Genomic DNA, 21,224 nt, shown 5'->3' with positions numbered 1-21,224 from the left:
TCTCTCTAAAAGACTCTTTCTTGCTGTGCTAACACAGTTTCTTAAAATAAGAGTCCGGGGCACTTTCTATATATAGTTATATAATAATGAGTAAAACTTGCTTTCTGCACCTGGCTCATGTTTTGGAAAACAGACCTGACATAGTTTTAAGGATGTGTAACACTGAGAGAGTCCAGAGCTTATACTTCAAAAATGACCCCTGACTTATAAAAGGGGAACTTCTGGCATCTTCCCTATTCAGATTTAAAAGCCAGAAAACAATTTCCCCTAAGTATTAGTTTGACAGTGTTGAAAATAAACCCAATGTCACCCATCTGATAAAGAAAACTTACCCTTTTCAATTTGGCAGCAGCCTCTCCAGAACGAATTGCAGTCAGCAAACTCTGTCGGATCTGTTCTGGGTCAGAGCTTTGGAATGTCGAAGAACTTTGTCTCTTAAGGGTGAACGACGGGCAGTCAGTTGGAGATGGTATTTGAGGATTCTGTTCATTATGTGCAGAATTATTTTCCTATAAAAATAAATGTGAAAGTTATATGAATACCAGGTGAAGAATGGGCCAGTGTTCAAAACACTTTCATCATCAATAGCTCTTTAAGAACCCCCATTTGCTACACTGGTGCTTTAAACTATTTCCTCATCCTCTGAGTTATCTCTGATGTCAGGCTCAGCTGGAAGATAAGGGCCTTACTTTCCCTCATTTTGAACTCAGGAGGCTAAGGAAGAAAAGTGATATGTCTCTTTGTTTCACAGTGCAGTGGTAATTTTACTGTCCTTGAGTAAATGAAATAATGCTGATTTCTCCAATAGAGTCAGTTAGAACAGACAAAGTAATAATAAAAATCCAGACTTAAAAAAACAAAAACAAACCCATTTTCATAGTTCCAATATATTAGTATTATAAAATTATTTTTGATGGTACAAATGGACAAATATTGGCAATTTCATACTGGTTGAACCTAATGCATCTTCTAATAAAGGAGTATTAATGACTATGTAACAGCTTATTTTGTCTTTCTAGAAGTCACTAGGACGAAGTGATGCCCATGTTTTATTTTTCCCATGAGACTGAAAATAAATATTAGAAATTTAAGAATCAAAATTTTAATTAAACTTCTTAGAAAGGAATATTTAGTAACTGATTTCATTGGCAACTATATTCAAACAATCTTAAAAATGTCTTTTTCAAACTGCCAAATAAATATCTTTATAAAAAATGAGTTAAACAGAACTCAGGCAATAGCTCAAAAACTGTATTATCTAAATCAAGCTTCTGTTGTTTAGAAGTGGTATTCCATTCTAAGAAAAAAACACAGGCTTTGCTCCCAAGAATTAATCTCTAGATCATATATCTCTTTCTGATATGATATCAAAGTAATAAACAAAAATGCAAACTATAAAGGAATATTTTTCAAGGTAAATATTGCTTTAAATTATGGAAAAATCTTTACTTGGCAACATGTTCTCTTACTCTGGGAGTGTTTGAAAAAATAGCATAAGATACTTCTGGAACTGTCATACAAATATGAAAGTATTCTTTAAACACTATCATAAAAAGTACACAATGTATTTTTTTAATTGCATGGGGATTATCATAATTCATACTGTGAATTGCATCCTCTAACTATACTACTTGAATCTAGCAAATTATATCATTTAGTTGATCCAACATGAAGTCAACAAATTCTCCTTTTTGTACATCACTAAAGTCAGATATGCAGATGACACCACCCTTAGGGCAGAAAGTGAAGAGGAACTAAAAAGCCCCTTGATGAAAGTGAAAGAGGAGAGTGAAAAAGTTGGCTTAAAGCTCAACATTCAGAAAACAAAGATCATGGCATCCGGTCCCATCACTTCATGGGAAATAGATGGGGAAACAGTGGAAACAGTGTCAGACTTTATTTTTTTTAGGCTCCAAAATCACTGCAGATGGTGACTGCAGCCATGAAATTAAGACGCTTACCCCTTGGAAGGAAACTTATGACCAACCTAGATAGCATATTAAAAAGTAGAGAGATTACTTTGCCAACAAAGGTCCGTCTGGTCAAGGCTATGGTTTTTCCAGTGGTCATGTATGGATGTGAGAGTTGGACTGTGAAGAAAGCTGAGCGCGGAAGAATTGATGCTTTTGAACTGTGGTGTTGGAAAAGACTCTTGAGAGTCCCTTGGACTGCAAGGAGATCCAACCAGTCCATTCTAAAGGAGATCAGTCCTGGGTGTTCTTTGGAAGGAATGATGCTAAAGCTGAAACTCCAGTACTTTGGCCACCTCATGTGAAGAGCTGACTCATTGAAAAAGACTCTGATGCTGGGAGGGATTGGGGGCAGGAGGAAAAGGGGACAACAGAGGATGAGATGGCTGGATGGCATCACCGACTCGATGGACGTTGAGTTTGAGTGAACTCTGGGAGTTGGTGATGGACAGGGAGGCCTGGCGTGCTGCAGTTCATGGGGTCGCAAAGAGTCGGACACGACTGAGCAACTGAACTGAACTGAAGGTTAGATGGTGGTTAATTGATATTTTGGTGAACATATAACTGGAAAGTTGACACTGAATTAACAAAATGGGAAACAGTATTTTTCACAGAGCTAGAACAAATAATTTCACAATTTGTATGGAAATACAAAAAACCTCGAATAGCCAAAGCAGTCTTGAGAAAGAAGAATGGAACTGGAGTAATCAACCTGCCTGACTTCAGGCTCTACTACAAAACCACAGTCATCAAGACAGTATGGTACTGGCACAAAGACAGGAATATAGATCAATGGAACAAAATAGAAAGCCCAGAGATAAATCTATGCACCTATGAACACCTTATCTTTGACAAAAGAAGCAAGAATATACAATGGAGAAAAGACAATCTCTTTAACAAGTGATGCTAGAAAAACTGGTCAACCACTTGTAAAAGAATGAAACTAGAACACTTTATAACACTATACACAAAAATAAACTCAAAATGGATTAAAGATCTAAAGGTAAGACCAGAAACTATAAAACTCCTAGAGGAGAACATAGGCAAAACACTCTTCGACATAAATTACAGCAGGATCCTCTATGACCCACCTCCCAGAATATTGGAAATAAAAGCAAAAATAAACAAATGGGACCTAATTAAAATTAAAAGCTTCTGCACAACAAAGGAAACTATAAGCAAGGTGAAAAGACAGCCTTCAGAATGGGAGAAAATAATAACAAATGAAACAACTGACAAAGTATTAATCTCAAAAATATACAAGCAACTCCTGCAGCTCAATTCCAGAAAAATAAATGACCCAATCAAAAAATGGGCCAACAGACATTTCTACAAAGAAGACATACAGATGGCTAACAAACACATGAAAAGATGCTCAACATCACTCATTATCAGAGAAATGCAAATCAAAACCACAATGAGGTACTATTTCACGCCAGTCAGAATGGTTGCTATCCAAAAGTCTACAAGCAATACATGCTGAAGAGGGTGTGGAGAAAAGGGAACCCTCTTACACTGTTGGTGGGAATGCAAACTAGTACAGCCACTATGGAGAACAGTGTGGAGATTCCTGAAAAAACTGGAAATAGAACTGCCTTATGATCCAGCAATCCCACTGCTGGGCATACACACTGAGGAAACCAGAAGGGAAAGAGACATGTGTACCCCAATGTTCATCGCAGCACTGTTTATAATAGCCAGGACATGGAAGCAACCTAGATGTCTATCAGCAGACGAATGGATAAGAAAGCTGTGGTACATATACACAATCGAATATTACTCAGCCATTAAAAAGAATACATTTGAATCAGTTCTAATGAGGTGGATGAAACTGGAGCCTATTATACAGAGTGAAGTAAGCCAGAAAGAAAAACAGCAATACAGTATACTAATGCATATATATGGAATTTAGAAAGACAGTAACGATAACCCTGTATGTGAGACAGCAAAAGAAAGATGTATAGAACAGAACAGTCTTTTGGACTCTGTGGGAGAAGGTGGGATGATTTGCGAGAATGGCATTGAAACATGTATAATATCATATTGAAATGAATCACGAGTCCAGGTTCGATGCAGGATACAGGATGCTTGGGGCTGGTGCACTGGGATGACCCAGAGGGATGGTATGGGGAGGGAGGTGGGAGGGGGATTCAGGATGGGGAACACATGTACACCCTTGGCGGATTCATGTTGATGTATGGAAAAACCAATACAATATTGTAAAGTAATTTGCCTCCAATTAAAATAAATTTATATTAAAAAAAGAAAATTACATATTTAAACTCTGATTTTAATTTAAATTATATATAACAATATTTGGTAAGCTCAGGTTGAGTGTATATGACAGTGCAGAGCTGAGATATGTTGTTTATTTTATCTAGTCTTTGATGCTGCTTATGTTTTTATATAATTAAAACAATTTATTTTGCTATTATGGAGAATTGGAGAAGAAAATAAAGTAAACCAGAACATCCAGGAAAGTTTTCAACAAACTGAGATAAGCAAAACACAGAAAACTAGTCAGAACTATAGTACAGTATACAAATGTATGAGCAAAGAAACTTTAAATATTTGCTACTGAGGTGATTATATAATGACCTTATAGTAATATCTGATTAAATTATATGAATTATAATGACTGAGAGTAAATAATCAGATTCTATGTATTACTACTCGTTTTTTTCCCCTACAGCATCTTGATTGCAGATTATGAATTAAGTAACACAGCTTGTTAAACCCATTTAAGTCATGTTGTATAAGAATCCCCTATTTTATAAAAGGTTATATTTACCTTATCACTCACACCTAGTTGTGGCATGTTCCCAAATGTATTTACAGAAGGAATCTTCCCTTTCTCTGCATCAGTTGGAGTTCTGGCAGAGGCACCCTTGACCTCCTCACTGCATGACTCTGTAGGGCTTTTGCTGAAGGACTGTGACCGTTTCACCACAGCGAGGGCAAACGGCGAAGGAGCAGAGCTGGAGTATGGTCGTGGGGCACCAAAAGTTTTCAGGGTTTTCAGATTCAGTGTTGCTAACTGACTCTTGGGCAGAGGAACAGGTTTGGAGGCCACAGGAGGAGGGGGAACAGGGGAGGCCACGGGAGGAGAGGGAAGGGGCGAGGCCACGGGGGGAGGGGTAAGGGGGGAGGCCACGGGGGGAGGGGAAAGAGGCGAGGCCACGGGGGGAGGGGGAAGGGGGAAGGGCATGGGGGGAGGGGAAAGGGGCGAGGCCACGGGGGGAGGGGAAAGGGGCGAGGCCACGGCAGGAGGGGGAGGTGGAGGCGGCGGCGGAAAGGCCACAGGAGAAGAGGTTTCAGTAGGCTTCTGATTGCTGTCATCATCAGTGTTTTGAACGTGTGGCTGCGGAAGAGATTGAATAGTTTTACTTAAGGGAGAAAGAGCTGGCTCTAGAGGAGGTATTTTATCTCTTTCCACCTCTTTCTTTAATTCCTTTGGAGTAGGATTAGAGGCAGCTTGAACACTCTTGGCGGCTGCAGATGACACATAGTGATCCGAAACTCTTTTTTGCATCTGCAAGAAAAAAGCACTTGGTTTGGAGTGGGGATTAGAAACCCGCGATTTAAATTTTGACTCCAAAATATTGTTTATATCTTCCAATTTTGGCGCAAAAGGAGCTGTGCCAGTGTCACTCGTCATTCTGGGAGGTTTCAGAGGATTCACCATTCTGCTGCGGGTAAAGCTCTCGTCACTTTGCATCTGATGCTCTGTTTTCAGGGTAGGCTTTGATTTCAGGTCTGCTTGTGACTCCTTTGGGCTTTCAGAAATGACCAGATCTTCTGTTTGGATTGTAGTTTCTTTCACATTCTCATAAGTGTCCTTTTTCCCTAAAGTATGTATCTCCTGATCATTTTTATACCCTATGGTTTCCGATTCCCGATCTTTTGATATTTCCAGGGAGCGGGGAGGCACTATTTTATAAGTAGTCATCCCAATTTTGGGTATGTACTCTCTTGTAATTTCATTTGAAGGTTTTGGCTTGGGATTATAATCTTGTCTGTAAAATGGATAATTCTTTACATAAGAAGCTGTTGGATTTTTATCAGTTCCATCTACAGGAGGCAAAAGATTGTCATTACCATGTGCACAAGTTGGATCTTTTATGGCGAGTTGCTCTTCTGTATGTACAACAAGGGGGCCCTTACTCCTGAATTCTCCTGAGATATCTATAGAGTCTTGTGGGCTTAAAGATAAGTGTTGAGTTGATTTGTTGTTACTTGAAGTTTGCACACTTTCATCAACTTTGACATCAGACAAATTATGATCTTGCTGATCCCCATCAAAACTGCCACAGGAAGGGATTGTCTGAATTGCTGCATCTTGCATTTTTGTCTTTTCTGCACTGGGTTGAATCAGGTTTTGATCTGGTGCTGATGAAACAGCAAGATGATTTTCTTTGTAACGTCCAGCAGTATCAGTTTTATATGCCTGATAATTTGATAGTCTCTCAACTTCTATGTCCACGTTATTTTTGGCAACACCTGCTACATTGATTTCTGTTCTCCTCACTCCATTTTTCATATTATTTTCTGTGTTTGTTGGAATGACAATTATTTCATGTTGATCTGCTGAGAGAAAAAAATATAAAGTATAGGAAAAAAACAGAAAAGTGCAAGTTTTCAGTACCCACCCTCCCCCAAAGTGAACAGGTCGGTTTGAATTCTACAGATAAATATTCAGCACACCAATTATACAGTAATTATACAGGTAATGGCATACAGAGAAAGTGGCATGGACTTTGGGATCATAGAGACCTGAGTCAGGAATCCAGCTTGACTAATTACAATCTGTATGGACCACATCATTTTACTCACCCCGTTTGAGCCTCAGATGTCAAAAACAAAACTATGTATTATATATCACTAATGTAACAGTAACATGCTTATTAGGATACCATATTGCCCAAAACAAGTACTCATAGAAGATAGCTATGATTTTAAGATGATATTTCAGTCTTTGTTAAGAATGACAAAAAGATACTGACAGATTTTAAAAAATGTTTTTGTTCTGTTTTTTTCCATTTTGATTCTGTCTTTTCTATAATCCCTAGTATACTTATTCCCTTTTAATGTTATCAGTTTTACTTACGACAGACCACAAAACCTTACCTTTAAGAGCTGAAATAAAAACAACGTAAGTTATTGTCTGACTAATTAGGTGTCCTTGCTAAATAATTTTAGAGGATTTTGTTTTCAGTCACAATATGGGGTGGTTTCAACTACATTAAAAACAACCATGTGGGTTTTTATTTTTTTCTCTGTGAGAAAAGATAACTTTATTTTTCTCATGTTAGAATCCAGGTAGAGAAAACAAACCTTCCTCTCCCAACACTACTTTTCCTGAAAACAAAAGTCTTTTGCCAGTGTCTAGGTTAACAAAGCAACAATTGCCAGCCAACAACATGATGGCAAAGAGTTGGAATGAGGCTTCTGGAAGGAAACAGAGGCTTATGACTGAGCCAGGTGATTCGTATATACTGTCGTCCTCTAGTCAAGTACCATGAAGAATCATTTCTTCTGAATAACCAGCTAGCCTCAAAATCCTTGGTGGCCTCTCCTTTCGATATGACAGTTTGCACAGCACAAGTGAAGTGTGGGCCTTGGAAATCAAATTGTGAACGAATGTCAAGTATTTCTCTATAGTTTTATAATCACTCACTTTCACTTGTAAGATAAAGTTCGCTGTCTAAACTATAAAATGGATCCTTTGTGAAAAATGAAAAGAAAAAAAGGAGCCTAAATGTATTTCCTTTTCTCTTGCTTATTTCTCCTTTTCCACTGAATATAGATATATCCCAGTTACAGAATGGAAATACTTTCTAAAAAAAGGTAAATCATTATAAAAATATATTTTTAAAATGAAATTCCCTATAATAAATCCTAATTTATTGGTTTTAGAACTTCTTCACATTTTCTGTGGGTTATAATTACTTTACCATTATCTACTGAATTTCTCACCAAAATTGCAAAAATTTCAGTGATTGCCAGGCCTACAAACACTACTGAATTCATTAGCTTTTCCTGCTACATACCTGCTGATAATGCAAACAAAATGTCAGTGAATAGGCAGGCTATTTTTCAGAAATGGCCAGTAGAGGGAGAAGGTATATTTTGTACTATACTATACTTTCCCCTACTCAAAACTGACACGAACATCAACCACCTGATGAAAGGATCATTTAGATAAGTGCACAGTTTAGGTTTAAAGAAAAAAGGAGAAAAGCAGAATAAAATTAGTTCTAAGGATAACAAATTATTTTAAAAACCACCCAGAGTTGACAGTGGTCATTGTAAATCAAGTGCAAATCAAAATAAGTATATTACAGAAATGTGCTTGGGACCCTAATACTAATATGATACCCAGATCTTTGCAAAAATGATTTAATTTTACTATGATTTTAAACAGTAAGCAGCTTTTAAATCACATCTTCTCAATAGAAATGCTATTGCCATCATAATATATGTTGTTAAAAAGCTGCATCAAGAAGAAAAAATGGGGAAATTATATACAAGTATATAAGTTGTACACTTGTATCTCAGGAGGTTATTGACCATAAGGACAATGAATCAAAGACATTCATATTCAAATTAACCAACACATACCACATGTATAAAGTGTCATATCTATATACATCTGTCTATCTTGTTTGTGACATTGGGATAATCCAATACCTATTGAATTTATATACGTATCTATGTATCTCTGGAGAAGGCAATGGCAACCCTCTCCAGTACTCTTGCCTGGGAAATCCCATGGACAGAGGAGCCTGATAGGCTACAGCCCATGGGGTCGCGAAGAGTCGGACACGACTGAGCGACTTCACTTTCACTTTTCACTTTCATGCATTGGAGAAGGAAATGGCAACCCACTCCAGTGTTCCTGCCTGGAGAATCCCAGGTACGGGAGCCTCGTGGGCTGCCGTCTATGGGATCGCACAGAGTTGGACACAACTGACGTGACTTAGCAGCAACAGCATATATCTCTCTCTATATTTTCTATGGATCTTAACCTAGTTTTATGTACTAACATAATAGATTGGACTTGAGAATAAGCCATTTCCTTCATATCCCCTTAAAATACCATTGTGTATTCACTGCAATTCTGATTTGTATAGTTTCTTTTTTCTGAAATTCAATCCTAACTATATATTTTAACTGTTATCTCAGTATTCTGCTAGGTTACATAAGAAATTCAAACAAAGTATCAGATATAATTTCTCTGATCGAAGACTGTCCAATCTAGTCAAGTAGTCGAGACACAGAACTACATGGCTTCCAGCAGTCAAGCAACAGAATAAGTGAAGTGGCAGGATTTGGATAATAGTTGAATGGGTGAAGATTATTCTCCAGACAAAGATAATAATAAAATAACCATAGTTCTAATGATAGAACTGAGTGAAATATATATGCCATGAGAAAGAATAAACTATCTTGATTTGGAGGTATGGGGGGGAGGAGTAGGAAATACTGGTAAACTTTATTACATGATTAGATGGCTTGAGCCCGAAATATCAAGCAGACAAGTTTTACCCAAGGTATATCAACTTGACTATGAACTAAAACAGGCTTGAGTTAGGGAGTCAGTAGAAGGAAAAAGAAGTAGATCATAAGTATGCAGAGAGTATACATCGGTAAGATTCAGAGCTAAGTTAGATAACCTCTAAGATTTAACAACATCATAAGACATGGTAGTGAGAAGCAAATTTTGGAATCAATACATATTGAACACATACTGCCTGAGTTCAAATCTGAGGTCTGCCATTTACTGTGGGACCTCAGGTGAGTTATGTAATATCTTTGTGGATCAATCATCTGTAAAATGGGACTAAAGTAGCAATACCCATTAATGAGTTAGTATACAAGATTAAATGAGCTAATATAAAGTGTTTAAGAAAGGTCCTTGGCATACAGTATGTGCTATGAAAGTGTTAGTAGTGCTTATGGAACTCACCTTTCTCTTGGTTTGGGTCCAGTGACTTCAGGTTTCTTACACTGTCAACTACCGTCTCTTTGTCGCTTGAATTACATACCATAATGTGTGGCCTTCTGTAAAAATGATATTGTATATTATATATGATACTATTCAAACACACACTCACACAACAATAAAACAGGCAATAATTTCCAAAGACAGACTGGAACAATCATCTTTTTCTGCCAAATACTGGAAATTTAATATAAAAGAAAAAATAAAGCTAAGAGGAAATGGTGCTATGAAACATTAGCTTTCATATGTGGCCCTGTAACAAAGCAAGATATTAGAAGCTTGGTAGGATGGACAGTTTCCCCAAGAGAGTATCTTTTTCTTATTATCAATTATTATCTTTTAAAGAAAAAGGAGCTAAATGAAATTTACTTTCATAGACATTTCCCTTACATCTGGCAAGGTCACCTTGTGACAAGTCAGAATGTGAATTAACTTCACTGGGTTTTTTTTTGTTTTTTTTTTTTAATGATAGAGGAGTTTAATTTGGAGACAATCTCATGCAAATTATAGTAAAACTTTGATAAAATGGTTTATTTTACGTTCTTGATTTCATCTTTATTCATAGTGTGGTATTTCTAACAGAATGTAAGTGTACTTTATTATGACTTTCTATTTCTAGAACCAAGGGGAAAGTGCATTCTCTGCTTCACAAAATTGACTGTAAAAATGATTAGTGGCTTAACATCATATTCTAATATACAGAATTGTTTTATAAACCAGTCAGTAAAAGTTCTTTAGGAGTATTTGGTGCAAATTGAGATTAAATATTTCATTTTGGCCAAATAGGTAACAGGCAAAACAAACACCACAGAAACAAAAATGCTAATCATATTCATACAAAATAACTACACGTTGTGGTTTATCTGGCACAGGGACACCAAAACCACTGGGTTTGATTTTATTTAAAACCAATCACATGTAAATAGATACTCTATGAATAAAGTTTTTTTAATGATGGTAAAAGGGATAAAGTATAAAGAAATGACTTCACTTGTGTTTAAAATATCATTTCTGTATTTCAGAAGACTACTATCAGTTAAACAAAGCACCACCACCACTTCTGGCGTACGGACTACTTACTGTTCATCTGTGTTTCTAGTTCCTTGTTTTTCTTCTTTGGAGTTTTGTGAGGACTCTCCAGTAGCACTGCCAGGGGCTGAGTCAGGATCATTTTTCAGTGTATTTATTATATCAGTAGATACAGTAGGAATGTCTTGTGACTTCAGAGAAGTATTTTCAGCCTCATCTTTAGGCATTTCACTCAGTTCTTCCTTTTCATCTATCTCTTCAAGGCTATAATCAGAGCTTATTCCAGCTACAAAGAAATGAAGATATAATCCTAAATATTAATTTGTCTCATTTATCCAATGCAATTCTGGCAATGAAGGAATTTTTAAAATAATAATTAGCTGGACTCTTTTAAATTCTGATTCAAAGCTAATAGTAAAATACTTGTCTAATGGTGAATAATTATGTTAATGTATAATCAGATTATCTCAGACATGCATTTCTAAAAATATGCTATCGCTCTAGGTTTTCTTTGTGGTAGAAAAAATGGTTACTTAAGCTTATAAACTTCAAGTTATATATTTCATTTAAGAACGTGTCTTTCAATTTAAATGACTTTTACCTTGATCCAATAGCATTAAATGTAAACAAAAAGAACACAAATTTTTAGATAGTCTACAAGTGTAATTATAAAGTGTGACTCAGTAGTTATCAGTACTGTGATTGAGAATTGTCTGAGCATTCTTTAAAAATACTGATGCTCACCTCTACTGTACATCTGTTAAATTGGAATCTCTGAAGGACAGGACCAAGAATTTTTAAGATTCTTTGGGTGATTCTAGTGTGTAACCAAAGTTAAAAGCCACTTACTTAGATGCTTAATATAATTTTTAAGATAATAGAATAAGCATTATGCTATGAAAATTGATTTTAATTCCTTTTGAGTTTGATTCTCAGAGGCAACTTCCATTAAGTCTTTTCTCTATATTATCAAAGTATAATGAGCATATACCTTTTAAGCAGATACACATACATTTCCTTCTCTTTTTCTTGTTGGATTATTTAATATAAATGGAACCATCATGTATCTGATGTTTTCAACTTTTGTTTCTCCACTCAACTGTATCTTAAAGGTTGTCCCATATCAATATGTGTGTGTGTGTGTGTGTATGATTCTTTTCAATGGCTGTGGTTAATATTTTGTTGAATAAAATGGTTTTATTATTATTTCTACCAACAAATGGCCAACAGGGTAAAAGACAAGGAGCCATCCTAAGTGGTTAGTGTCCACACGAGTTCTGAAAGTATATTTAAACCAAAGAATGAAGTTTTGGATCTCTGCTTATTTGAATATAATTCAGTTCCTCCACCCACACAATAGCAGCTGAACAAAGTTTAATTTTGCCCCAGTTGAGGGAGGGAAAAAAAGTAGTATAGCATTGAATTGTAGTGATCTCCACATCTACAAAATTTAACAAAAAGTTTAATATATTTGAAGAATATTTGAAATACTTAAAATGTATTTGTCTTTAAGCATATAGACAGAGTAGTATGCCATTTGTGATTTTTAATAAATATGGGGAATTTTAACAACATTTTTGTTATAAATCGAAAAGTACATTACTAAGAAAAAATAATTTGACTCTAAGTAAACTTATATATATAAATATGTGCCCATACTTATACATACAAGTCTTTATTGTGACATGAAATAGTTATTTTGATGCCAATGTACAATATTATGCCTTTAAAGTAACTATATAGATATGACATCTATATATTAAGAGCGTATTTACATAATTTTAAAAATGTATCCAGGAAAACTTAATGGCCATTATGGTTTAGATGCAAGTGTGTTTTATAGATGGCTCCTTGATATATGCTAAGCTCTTTTGAAATTAACCAAGGTAACATTTAGCAAATTATTGATCTTTCTCCCTATTTCTCTCTTCACAATCACAAGTATTTTATATAGATACACAATTTTAAGCATGAGGTCCTCACTGAGAAACTGATCCTAAAGTATGAAGAATGAGTCACATGTTTCAAGTCTTTTCAAATTATTTTTCTGGGGTTTTATGAAGTGAAGTTGCTCAGTCATGTCCAACTCTTTGCTACCCCATGGACTGTAGCCTACCAGGCTCCTCAGTCCATGGGATTTTCCAGGCAAGAATACTGGAGTGGGTTGCCATTTCCTTCTCCAGGGGATCTTCCCGACCCAGGGATGGAACCCAGGTCTCCTGCACTGTAGGCAGACACTTTACCATCTGAGCCACTTATACTTAGGAGTTACAAGCATTATATGTGTGCATGCTCAGTTGTGTCTGACTTTTTGTGAGCCCATGAACTGTAGCCCACCAGGCTCCTCTGTCCATAGAATTCACCAGGCAAGAATACTGGAGTGAGTTGCCATTTGCTACTCCAGGGGATCTTCCCAACCCAGGGATTGAACTCTGCATCTCCTACATTGGCAGGCAGATTCACCGTTGTACTACTTGGGAAGCCCAAGCATTATGTAGGCTTTCTTAAATAAATTCATTCCTGTCATTAAAAGTCTTAGAAAAGGCTGTGATTCTTTTAAAAAAAATTCTAATCATCCAAGAGCACTTTCACACTTTGTTATTTGATTAGTACAGATTTTCCCAAGCTTTAAAAAATATTAAATCAAGTTTGTTTACTGATACTATGGGCAAATGACCAAATTTTAGAACTACAACAATAACAACGATTATAACAAAATGAGGCAGGGGCTGTGAACAATGAATACTTTTCACAGATGTTATATCGCAACTATCATATTTCAGCTTCATACATTCTAAGGGAAGACAATTCACTTTCAAAGAACAGAATATCCAAACCTTTAGTGTAGTTTAAAGATACAACAACTCCCAAAGTGTGTTTAAAAAAAAAAATTTACAAAAATATCATTTGAAAGTGTAATTATTGAAATTTCTTTTACATTTACTTAGCTTTCTATAATTTGAATATATTTATAATTTTTTCAATCCTTCTAAAGGTTACAAAATTGAAACAAAAATAAAATTTAAAATTCACAAAATTCAATTGTGTAAAAGAAATTCAAATAAACTTAGTTTGTAGCATCTTATGTTATTAAAGCTTAAAATTTCACTAAGCCTTTAGGGACATCTTGTATATTTTTCCTGGAAAGAGTCAAAAGGGCAAAATTGTTTGACAAACACTACCCTTTGCTAAAACAGAATTGTATTAGATTAAAGCTATTCTTGTGAACTTTAAAAAAAAAGTCATTTATTCAGAAAAATGCTCACTGTATCCAACACTATTGTGGTTGTTACATGAATTATTTTTGCTTTCATTTTTAGCCACTGAGGAAAGGCCAGGTAACTTACAGGGCAGAGATGTGGCAGCAGCCTCAGGCGTTCCAGGGCACCCCGAGACAGGAGCTTCGGCGGGCAGCTGGGGCACAGCGCACTGTTCATTCCCAGGGCCAAGGGAGGCTTCTGCCAAAGAAGTAAAATCTGCGGTGATGGCACTTAGAAAACAGAATTAAGCAAACAGAGGCCGAAAGGCATTTTGGAAGAAATTATATTTATCACCATCACAGAATTAAAATTCTGATTGCTGTATTTCATGCTCTGAGCTCAGGAGGGGAATATTTTTCATTTCATACTGTATAATGTGGGTGTTAGCCACTCAGTCGTATCCGACTCTTTGTGACCCCATGGACTATAGCCACTCCTCTGTCCATGGAATTTTCCAGGCAAGAATACTGGAATGAGTTGCCATTTCCTTCTCTGATCTTCCTGACCAGAGATTGAACCCATATCTTGCGCACTGAGGGCAGACTCTTATCAACTGAGCTACCAGGGAAGCCCCTCCCTGGTGGGAAATGGAGTCAAAGTATCTGTATCTCCTTCCTGTACAGAGCATTACAAGTAGCTTCTAACTTCATTCCCCAACTCTACTGGAAGTTCTTTCTCAGTGGTTACAAGATGAGGAACAGAGGTGTCCTACCTGGGCTGGACAGGCCCTCCGAAGAGCTCACTTCTACACCACTGTCGGTAGGAACTGCAGGTACTGACTGCGTGGCTAGAGGACAGAAGAGACATAACCTATAAGCAGGCAGGTCACGTTCACCAGTGAAACAATTCCTTACTAGCCTAACTTAGTGACGTTTATATAATTCAGAAAGAGATAGCCCTAACCTCGTTAGAAAACACTTTACTTGTCTAGCTCTGATACAGCTAAATCTGGTTAGATTCCCAATCCTACATGTAGTCAGTCCTGGAAAGATAGTATCTTCTTAATAGACTCATAAATTATAATATGCTCATTTTAGGATCATGGAGCTATACAGCTTTACACTTTGTTAGGTTGCAGATTTTTCAAAGGTGGTGAGAATAATCAGGGACAATCTAAGTATTACTATTAAAATCAATTAATTAAAAGTTAAGTTTAAGAACTATTATTATTTAATAAAAAGACATGATTTATAACATATCATCTCTGTTGTCTAAAGAAAATACAGCACAAATGTAATGTTAATGGGAAAATTAACATTACCAGTCACATGACTGTTCTCATCACTTTGCAGCAGGACTGTTTTCGAGGGCGGGGAAGGTGCTTTTCGCTTTGTCCTTTTCAAAGATGAATTCCCAGCAGATGTGCTGCTGAGCTGCAGAGAACCCGTCCTCACCCTGCCTGCTCCATAGGAACTCTATAGAAAACAAAACAACCAAATGGAATCTCCATTCAAAAATGAACAGCAAGCTTTAGGAAGACACTGACCTTTCCATTCAAACACATCACATGCCAACATGGAGCTTACCAGTCAGGAAGCATTTACAGAGTATCTGCCATGTGCCAGAAATGGATATGTAAAGAAAAATAAAACATGGTTCTTCTCAAGAAAGTCAGGCTAGAATGGGAGGCAGGCATATAAACAACTAATTAAAATGTACATGACTCATAAAAACTAGCTTCCAAAGAAAAATCTAGAGGAAACTACTGGAGTAAAGTCAGAAGTGAAAAAGGGAAGAATATTTGTACATTGAGACTGGCTTGATCTTTCTCTTTTTAGCACAATACATCAATGACAAACATTTCAAAAATCTATATGTTTACCAAAAGCAAGGTCATCTGAGGTCCTTGACTCTATACCCAGCTGACGCTCACACTCACAGCATGTGACTGTCAGCAGGCTGGCCAGTGCCTCCTGGCCCATCGCCATGTCATCTTGCTCTTGCCCTTTACAACAAACCTGCTTAAAAGAGTTATTCATAATTTTTTTCTCCCATTTCTCATCTGCCACTTGAACCCCTCCAATCAGACTTCTCTCAGTCTTTGATCCATTAAAACTATTCCTGTCTGTGAGATAATAGAAATACATTAAGGTCTCTGTCCCTGTTGCTGGCACAGAGCTCCTAAAACCCTTGAACCTTCCTAACTGACAGGAACACTAGAATCATCTCTTGTTCTAATATTGGTCTTGGGCCCTGGTTCCTGCCACACATCTGGTGAGCAGAAGTGAAATATTTTGTGTGAGTAGCAGAGAAGACTCAGGGAAGAAACACATAGTAGGAAAGAACTGGGCTTTCCCTACATTGGTAGAAAACGGAGTTTTTACTTTATACTATGAAAGTCATCAATGACCTCCTCCCTGACTAAATCAGAGGTTACTTCTTCAGTTCAGTCGCTCAGTCGTGTCCGACTCTTTGTGACCCCATGAATCACAGCACACCAGGCCTCCCTGTCCATCACCAACTCCTGGAGTTCACCCAAACTCAACGTCCATCGAGTCAGTGATGCCATCCAGCCATCTCATCCTCTGTCGTCCCCTTCTCCTGCTGCCCCCAATCCCTCCCAGCATCAGGGTCTTTTCCAATGAGTCAACTCTTCACATGAGCTCACTTATTGGACATATTAGCAGCATTACATAGCTGACCATCCTCTAAAGTCTCTTTTTTCTTACATCCAGAATACTATATCCTTATTCTGCATACATCTAACTTTCTATTTCTGTGTGTGTTCCTTTTCATCTAGTCCTTGGACATATTCTCTTTAATATCTATGCTCACTCTTAGTAATCTCCACTATCTCTAGGTTTTCTGTATTATTTATATTATTTACAGATCTTGGACCTTGTATACATATTTTCTATATTTATTTATATAAATAAATATTTGTATTATTTATATGTTGGTGATTCCCAACTATGTCCCCATTCCTGGACCTCTGTCTGATCTTCATTTAGTATCAAAGCCCATTTCAAACTCAGCATGTCTAAAACTAAGATCCTGATAATCCCTCCTTTCATCTCCCCCATTAAAAATAATCCTGTTCTCACAGTCTTCCCTGTTTCAATAAAAAGCAAGTCATTCTTCCATTTGTTTAGGCCAGAACTTGTGGAGTCATGCTTCCTTATCCCCTGTCTCTCACACTGCACATCAAGTCCATCCTGTTGGCTCATCAGGTTCGACTGCTACCACAGAGCCTGAGTCACCACTAAGAACCTTCTACCTGGATTGCTTCTTCCACACCTTCCCTACAGTCCTTCCACAACATAGCAGCAAAGGTGCCTGTTAAGACAAAAATCAAGGGGCTTCCCTGGAGGCTCAGTGGTAAAGAATCTGCCTGGTCAAAGCAGGAGACACCAGTTCAATCCCTGATCTGGGAAGATCCCACATGCCAGGTAACAACTAAGCCTGTGGGCCACAACTACTGAACCAGTGCTCTAGAGCCCGTGAGCTGCAACTACTGAACCCATGTGCCACAACTACCAAAGCCCACATGCCTAGAGCCCATGCTCTGAAACAAGAGAAACCACTGGAATGAGAAGCCCACACACTACAGGCAAGAGTAGCCCACACTCAGCCCAACTGGAAAAGGCCCATATGCAGCAACTGAAGACTGAGCACAGCCATAAATAAATCTTAAAAAAATCAGGTGAAAGCACTTTGTTCAAAACCCCCTAATAATTTCCCAAGTGATACAGAAAAGCCAAAGTCCTTGTAATGACTTCTAAGGTTATCAGTGACCCAGCACCTAGATCTTTCTGACCTCCTCCAAGTGTGGAGCGGAGTGAGCCACACTGGCCTTCGCGTTGCTTCTTGAATGTGCCAGAAGGAGTGTTCTCACCTCAGGATGGTTGCCCTTGCTGTTCCCTATCCCTGGAATGCTCTTTTTGTAACTTAACATCTTACCCTTTCATTTTCTTCAGGTCATTTCTCAAATGTCACTTCTCAGTGAGCTCCTCCTTGACTCCCTCCCCCCACCTACCCACCCACACACAATCTCTCTTCCTAGCTTGATTTATGTGCTTGTGTGCTTGTGCTAAGCCAATTCAGTCTTGTCTGACTCTTTGCAACCCTATGGACCATAGCCTGCCAGGCTCCTCTGTCCATGGGATTCTCCAGGCAAGAAAACTGTGGTGGGTTGCCATTTCCTATTGCAGGGGGTCTTCCCGACTCAGGGATTGAACCCACATCTCTTGTGTACTCTGCATTGGCAGGTGGGTTCTTTACCACTAGTGCCGCCTGGGATATTTACTGTCAATGTTTAATCTTTCTCTAACAGACTACAGGATTGGCCTGTTTACCTTGTTTATTGTTGCTTCCACCAGGTTTGACTCTTAGGGTCCGGATGTTTTTTCCTCCTATTTTGCTCACTGCTGTATCTCCAGAACAATGTCTGGTTCATAGAAGATTCTCGATAAATATTTGTTGAATGAATGAGAGAAATGAACCAAAAATTGCCTTCTTCATTTGCAAATAGAGGCTCTTGATAAATTTGGAGAGTATGTAAAGCTTGGGCCATTCCAATCTTATGAGACAATGTAAGTACAGCTAAGGAAAGCAGTCTAGTTCGTAAGATGTTTATTAGTCATTATGTTTTGCTACACACCACAAGAAGTTCAGCCAATTACTCTTTTGAAATATTGTCATATTTCCATCAGAGAAGGAAGAAAGCCTGCCCTCCCAGAGAAAATTTTGAGTCAGCTGTTGTCTGTTAGGTACCAAAGTGGAAGGCAGATCATCTCACAGGGACAGAAGCAGGCTCTGGTCCACAGTGGCAGGCACTTGGCGGAACACACCTCTCACTATGGTTAAGTCATTTTAACAAGGGGTCAGACGGTGGCACCAGGCTGACCTTATCAGTAACTGAAACATTAGACTTCTGTACCAGTTGATAAATAGCTGCAACCATCAATCTCCTCTCCTCTCATTACTCTGGTCCCTTCTACAGAACCCCTTGCTGCTGCTAAGTCACTTCGGTCGTGTCCGATTCTGCGAGACCCCATAGATGGCAGCCCACCAGGCTCCCCTGTCCCTGGGATTCTCCAGGCAAGAACACTGGAGTGGGTTGCCATTTCCTTCTCCAATGCATGCAAGTGAAAAGTGAAAGTGAAGTCGCTCAATCGTGTCCGACTCTTAGCGACCCCATGGACTGCAGCCCACCAGGCTCCTCCATCCATGGGATTTTCCAGGCAAGAGTACTGGAGTGGGGTGCTTTTGCCTTCTCCAAAGAACCCTTCAGACGTCTCCAAAATCCAGCATGAAATGAGTTAGAGCCTGCCACCCAAACCCAGATTTTGATTCTGAGTCACTAAAGCCAATTCTGATTAAATTAGAGGGTCACCCCCTGACGCACCTCACCTGGATGGGCATATGGGTGGGTCCTCACCCATATGCTGCTTGGACCTTTAAATAATTAGGAGAAAGGCCCTTGATGATAAGAGATGAGAAAGGAATGTAGTGATAAATCAGCAGTATTTAAATATCATTTTGAGTAGAACATAAAGTTTAAATAAAAACCTTCTTATGATGATGTGTCTGTGTTTGGAAATGTTCACTTGCCATCCTATAAAAGTAACAAATTTAGGGATGGTTAGGAAGAAGGCCAAAAATTCTCCTAAAACAATGCGGCACTTCACTTTTTGAAACACTGATCTAAAATATCAAAAGCAGTAAAAATGTCATTTTATATCTTGATGAGATTACTTCTGTAAAGCCCTATTCAAGTATGCCTCATTCCTATCACAGACCTAGTTTATCAAAAGAAACACAGTAGGTGATCAGGAAGTAACTGGTGAGTGCATGAAGCCATGGCTTCATCTGGTCCTCCTAATTCTACGCTGACGCCATGTTTCCCATCTCTGGACTGACTGCTTTCATGTCATCTGAAAACAACTTGTGTTCCCCTCCAGGTCAAGTTCCCAGCCACTTTATTGGTTTTCCCAGTCATTTATTGGTCTTTTCTCTGACCTGACAAAGGCAGTCACAACATGAATTTCTCAGACAACTATATCTGTTTAAGAGTTAGAGCTCTTAAAATGTGATTATAATATAATAAAGCAGATAGCACAGAAATTAAAAAAAGGGAGAAATGTATATACAGAGATTCACAAATTTATATGGACTGAATAACTCAAAGACAGAGTAAAAATAAAGTCATGTATTTCATTTATCATCCTAGAGGTCTTAAAATAAGCTAACTTTTTTTTTGTACAGGATATTTATATTTCTATGGATAAATAATTTAAAATTTGTCAAAATATACATATTTCAGCATCACAAATGTTAAACTATTTTTAGTAGCATTTGTGAAGACAGTTGAGGGAATGCATGTTAGAAGGGCAAAGCCATGAATGTCTTGCAGGGAGCATACGTTTTATAACCTTATTCTGTAAGATTTATCCCCTTCCTCTATTGTACGGGTGTGTAATGAAAGCAAATGGACTTGTGTTTCTAGACTAGCACATGGGTCATACAGACTTAAGAACAAAGACCTTTGAAGAGAACATGATCATCACTGCGTGTGACCAGGTCAACTTATGTTAACTATATCACTTGATTCCATGCTATAATTAATGATAAGAGCTTATTAAATTGATGACAAAAATGTAAACTTAACGGATGCTGTAAGATGGACCAGGCAGGATTTTTTAAGGACTAAGAATGATGAGTTTAAAAAATAAGCCTCAATTAGTGATGGGAATATTACTTTCATTCTGAGATATGAATGATATTAGCATTCAAAGAATAGCTTAATATACATTTTTTGTTGTCCTATAAGAGAGCGCCACAAGAGTTTTTAAATATGTGTGTGTGTGTTTAGAGGCTGTTAGAAAAGAATTTTAATCAGCTAAGCAGCAGCCAAGAGAAAATCAAACTTGGACTTATTCCATGTTAATTAAAATATCGCTATTAAGATTAAACTGAAGGAACCCCTGGATCCTATATGAAAACATTTCTCTTGGGTAA

General features: G+C 37.7%; 1 protein-coding gene and 1 long non-coding RNA gene across 12 annotated transcripts in view; one reads left to right on the top strand and one right to left on the bottom strand.

Moving 5' to 3' along the window:
* Positions 1-11,357, top strand: part of LOC112582010 — a 52,729-nt gene extending 41,372 nt beyond the window's left edge. For both annotated transcript variants that reach the window (XR_003106610.2, XR_006547690.1), the window contains exon 4: positions 10,998-11,357. This is a non-coding gene — a long non-coding RNA (uncharacterized LOC112582010). The remainder of the gene's footprint in view (positions 1-10,997) is intronic.
* The window catches only part of COBLL1 (cordon-bleu WH2 repeat protein like 1), a 166,833-nt gene that overhangs the window by 5,897 nt on the left and 139,712 nt on the right, over positions 1-21,224 (bottom strand). For 9 of the 10 annotated variants that reach the window (XM_044934556.1, XM_044934558.1, XM_044934545.2 and 6 more), the window contains 7 exons: positions 15,526-15,679; positions 14,977-15,051; positions 14,352-14,462; positions 11,056-11,290; positions 9,940-10,034; positions 4,762-6,557; positions 333-509 (listed from right to left, as the gene is read on the bottom strand). In XM_044934556.1, the coding sequence (XP_044790491.1) occupies positions 333-509; positions 4,762-6,557; positions 9,940-10,034; positions 11,056-11,290; positions 14,352-14,462; positions 14,977-15,051; positions 15,526-15,679 (2,643 nt within the window). The remainder of the gene's footprint in view (positions 1-332; positions 510-4,761; positions 6,558-9,939; positions 10,035-11,055; positions 11,291-14,351; positions 14,463-14,976; positions 15,052-15,525; positions 15,680-21,224) is intronic. The other variant, XM_044934546.2, reaches the window with a different exon arrangement.

This window comes from Bubalus bubalis, chromosome 2 (genome assembly GCF_019923935.1).
Source record: "Bubalus bubalis isolate 160015118507 breed Murrah chromosome 2, NDDB_SH_1, whole genome shotgun sequence".
NCBI classification, from domain to species: Eukaryota; Metazoa; Chordata; class Mammalia; order Artiodactyla; family Bovidae; genus Bubalus; species Bubalus bubalis.
Note: the sequence above shows the minus strand (reverse complement) of the source record. Positions and strands in the feature narration are given on the sequence as shown.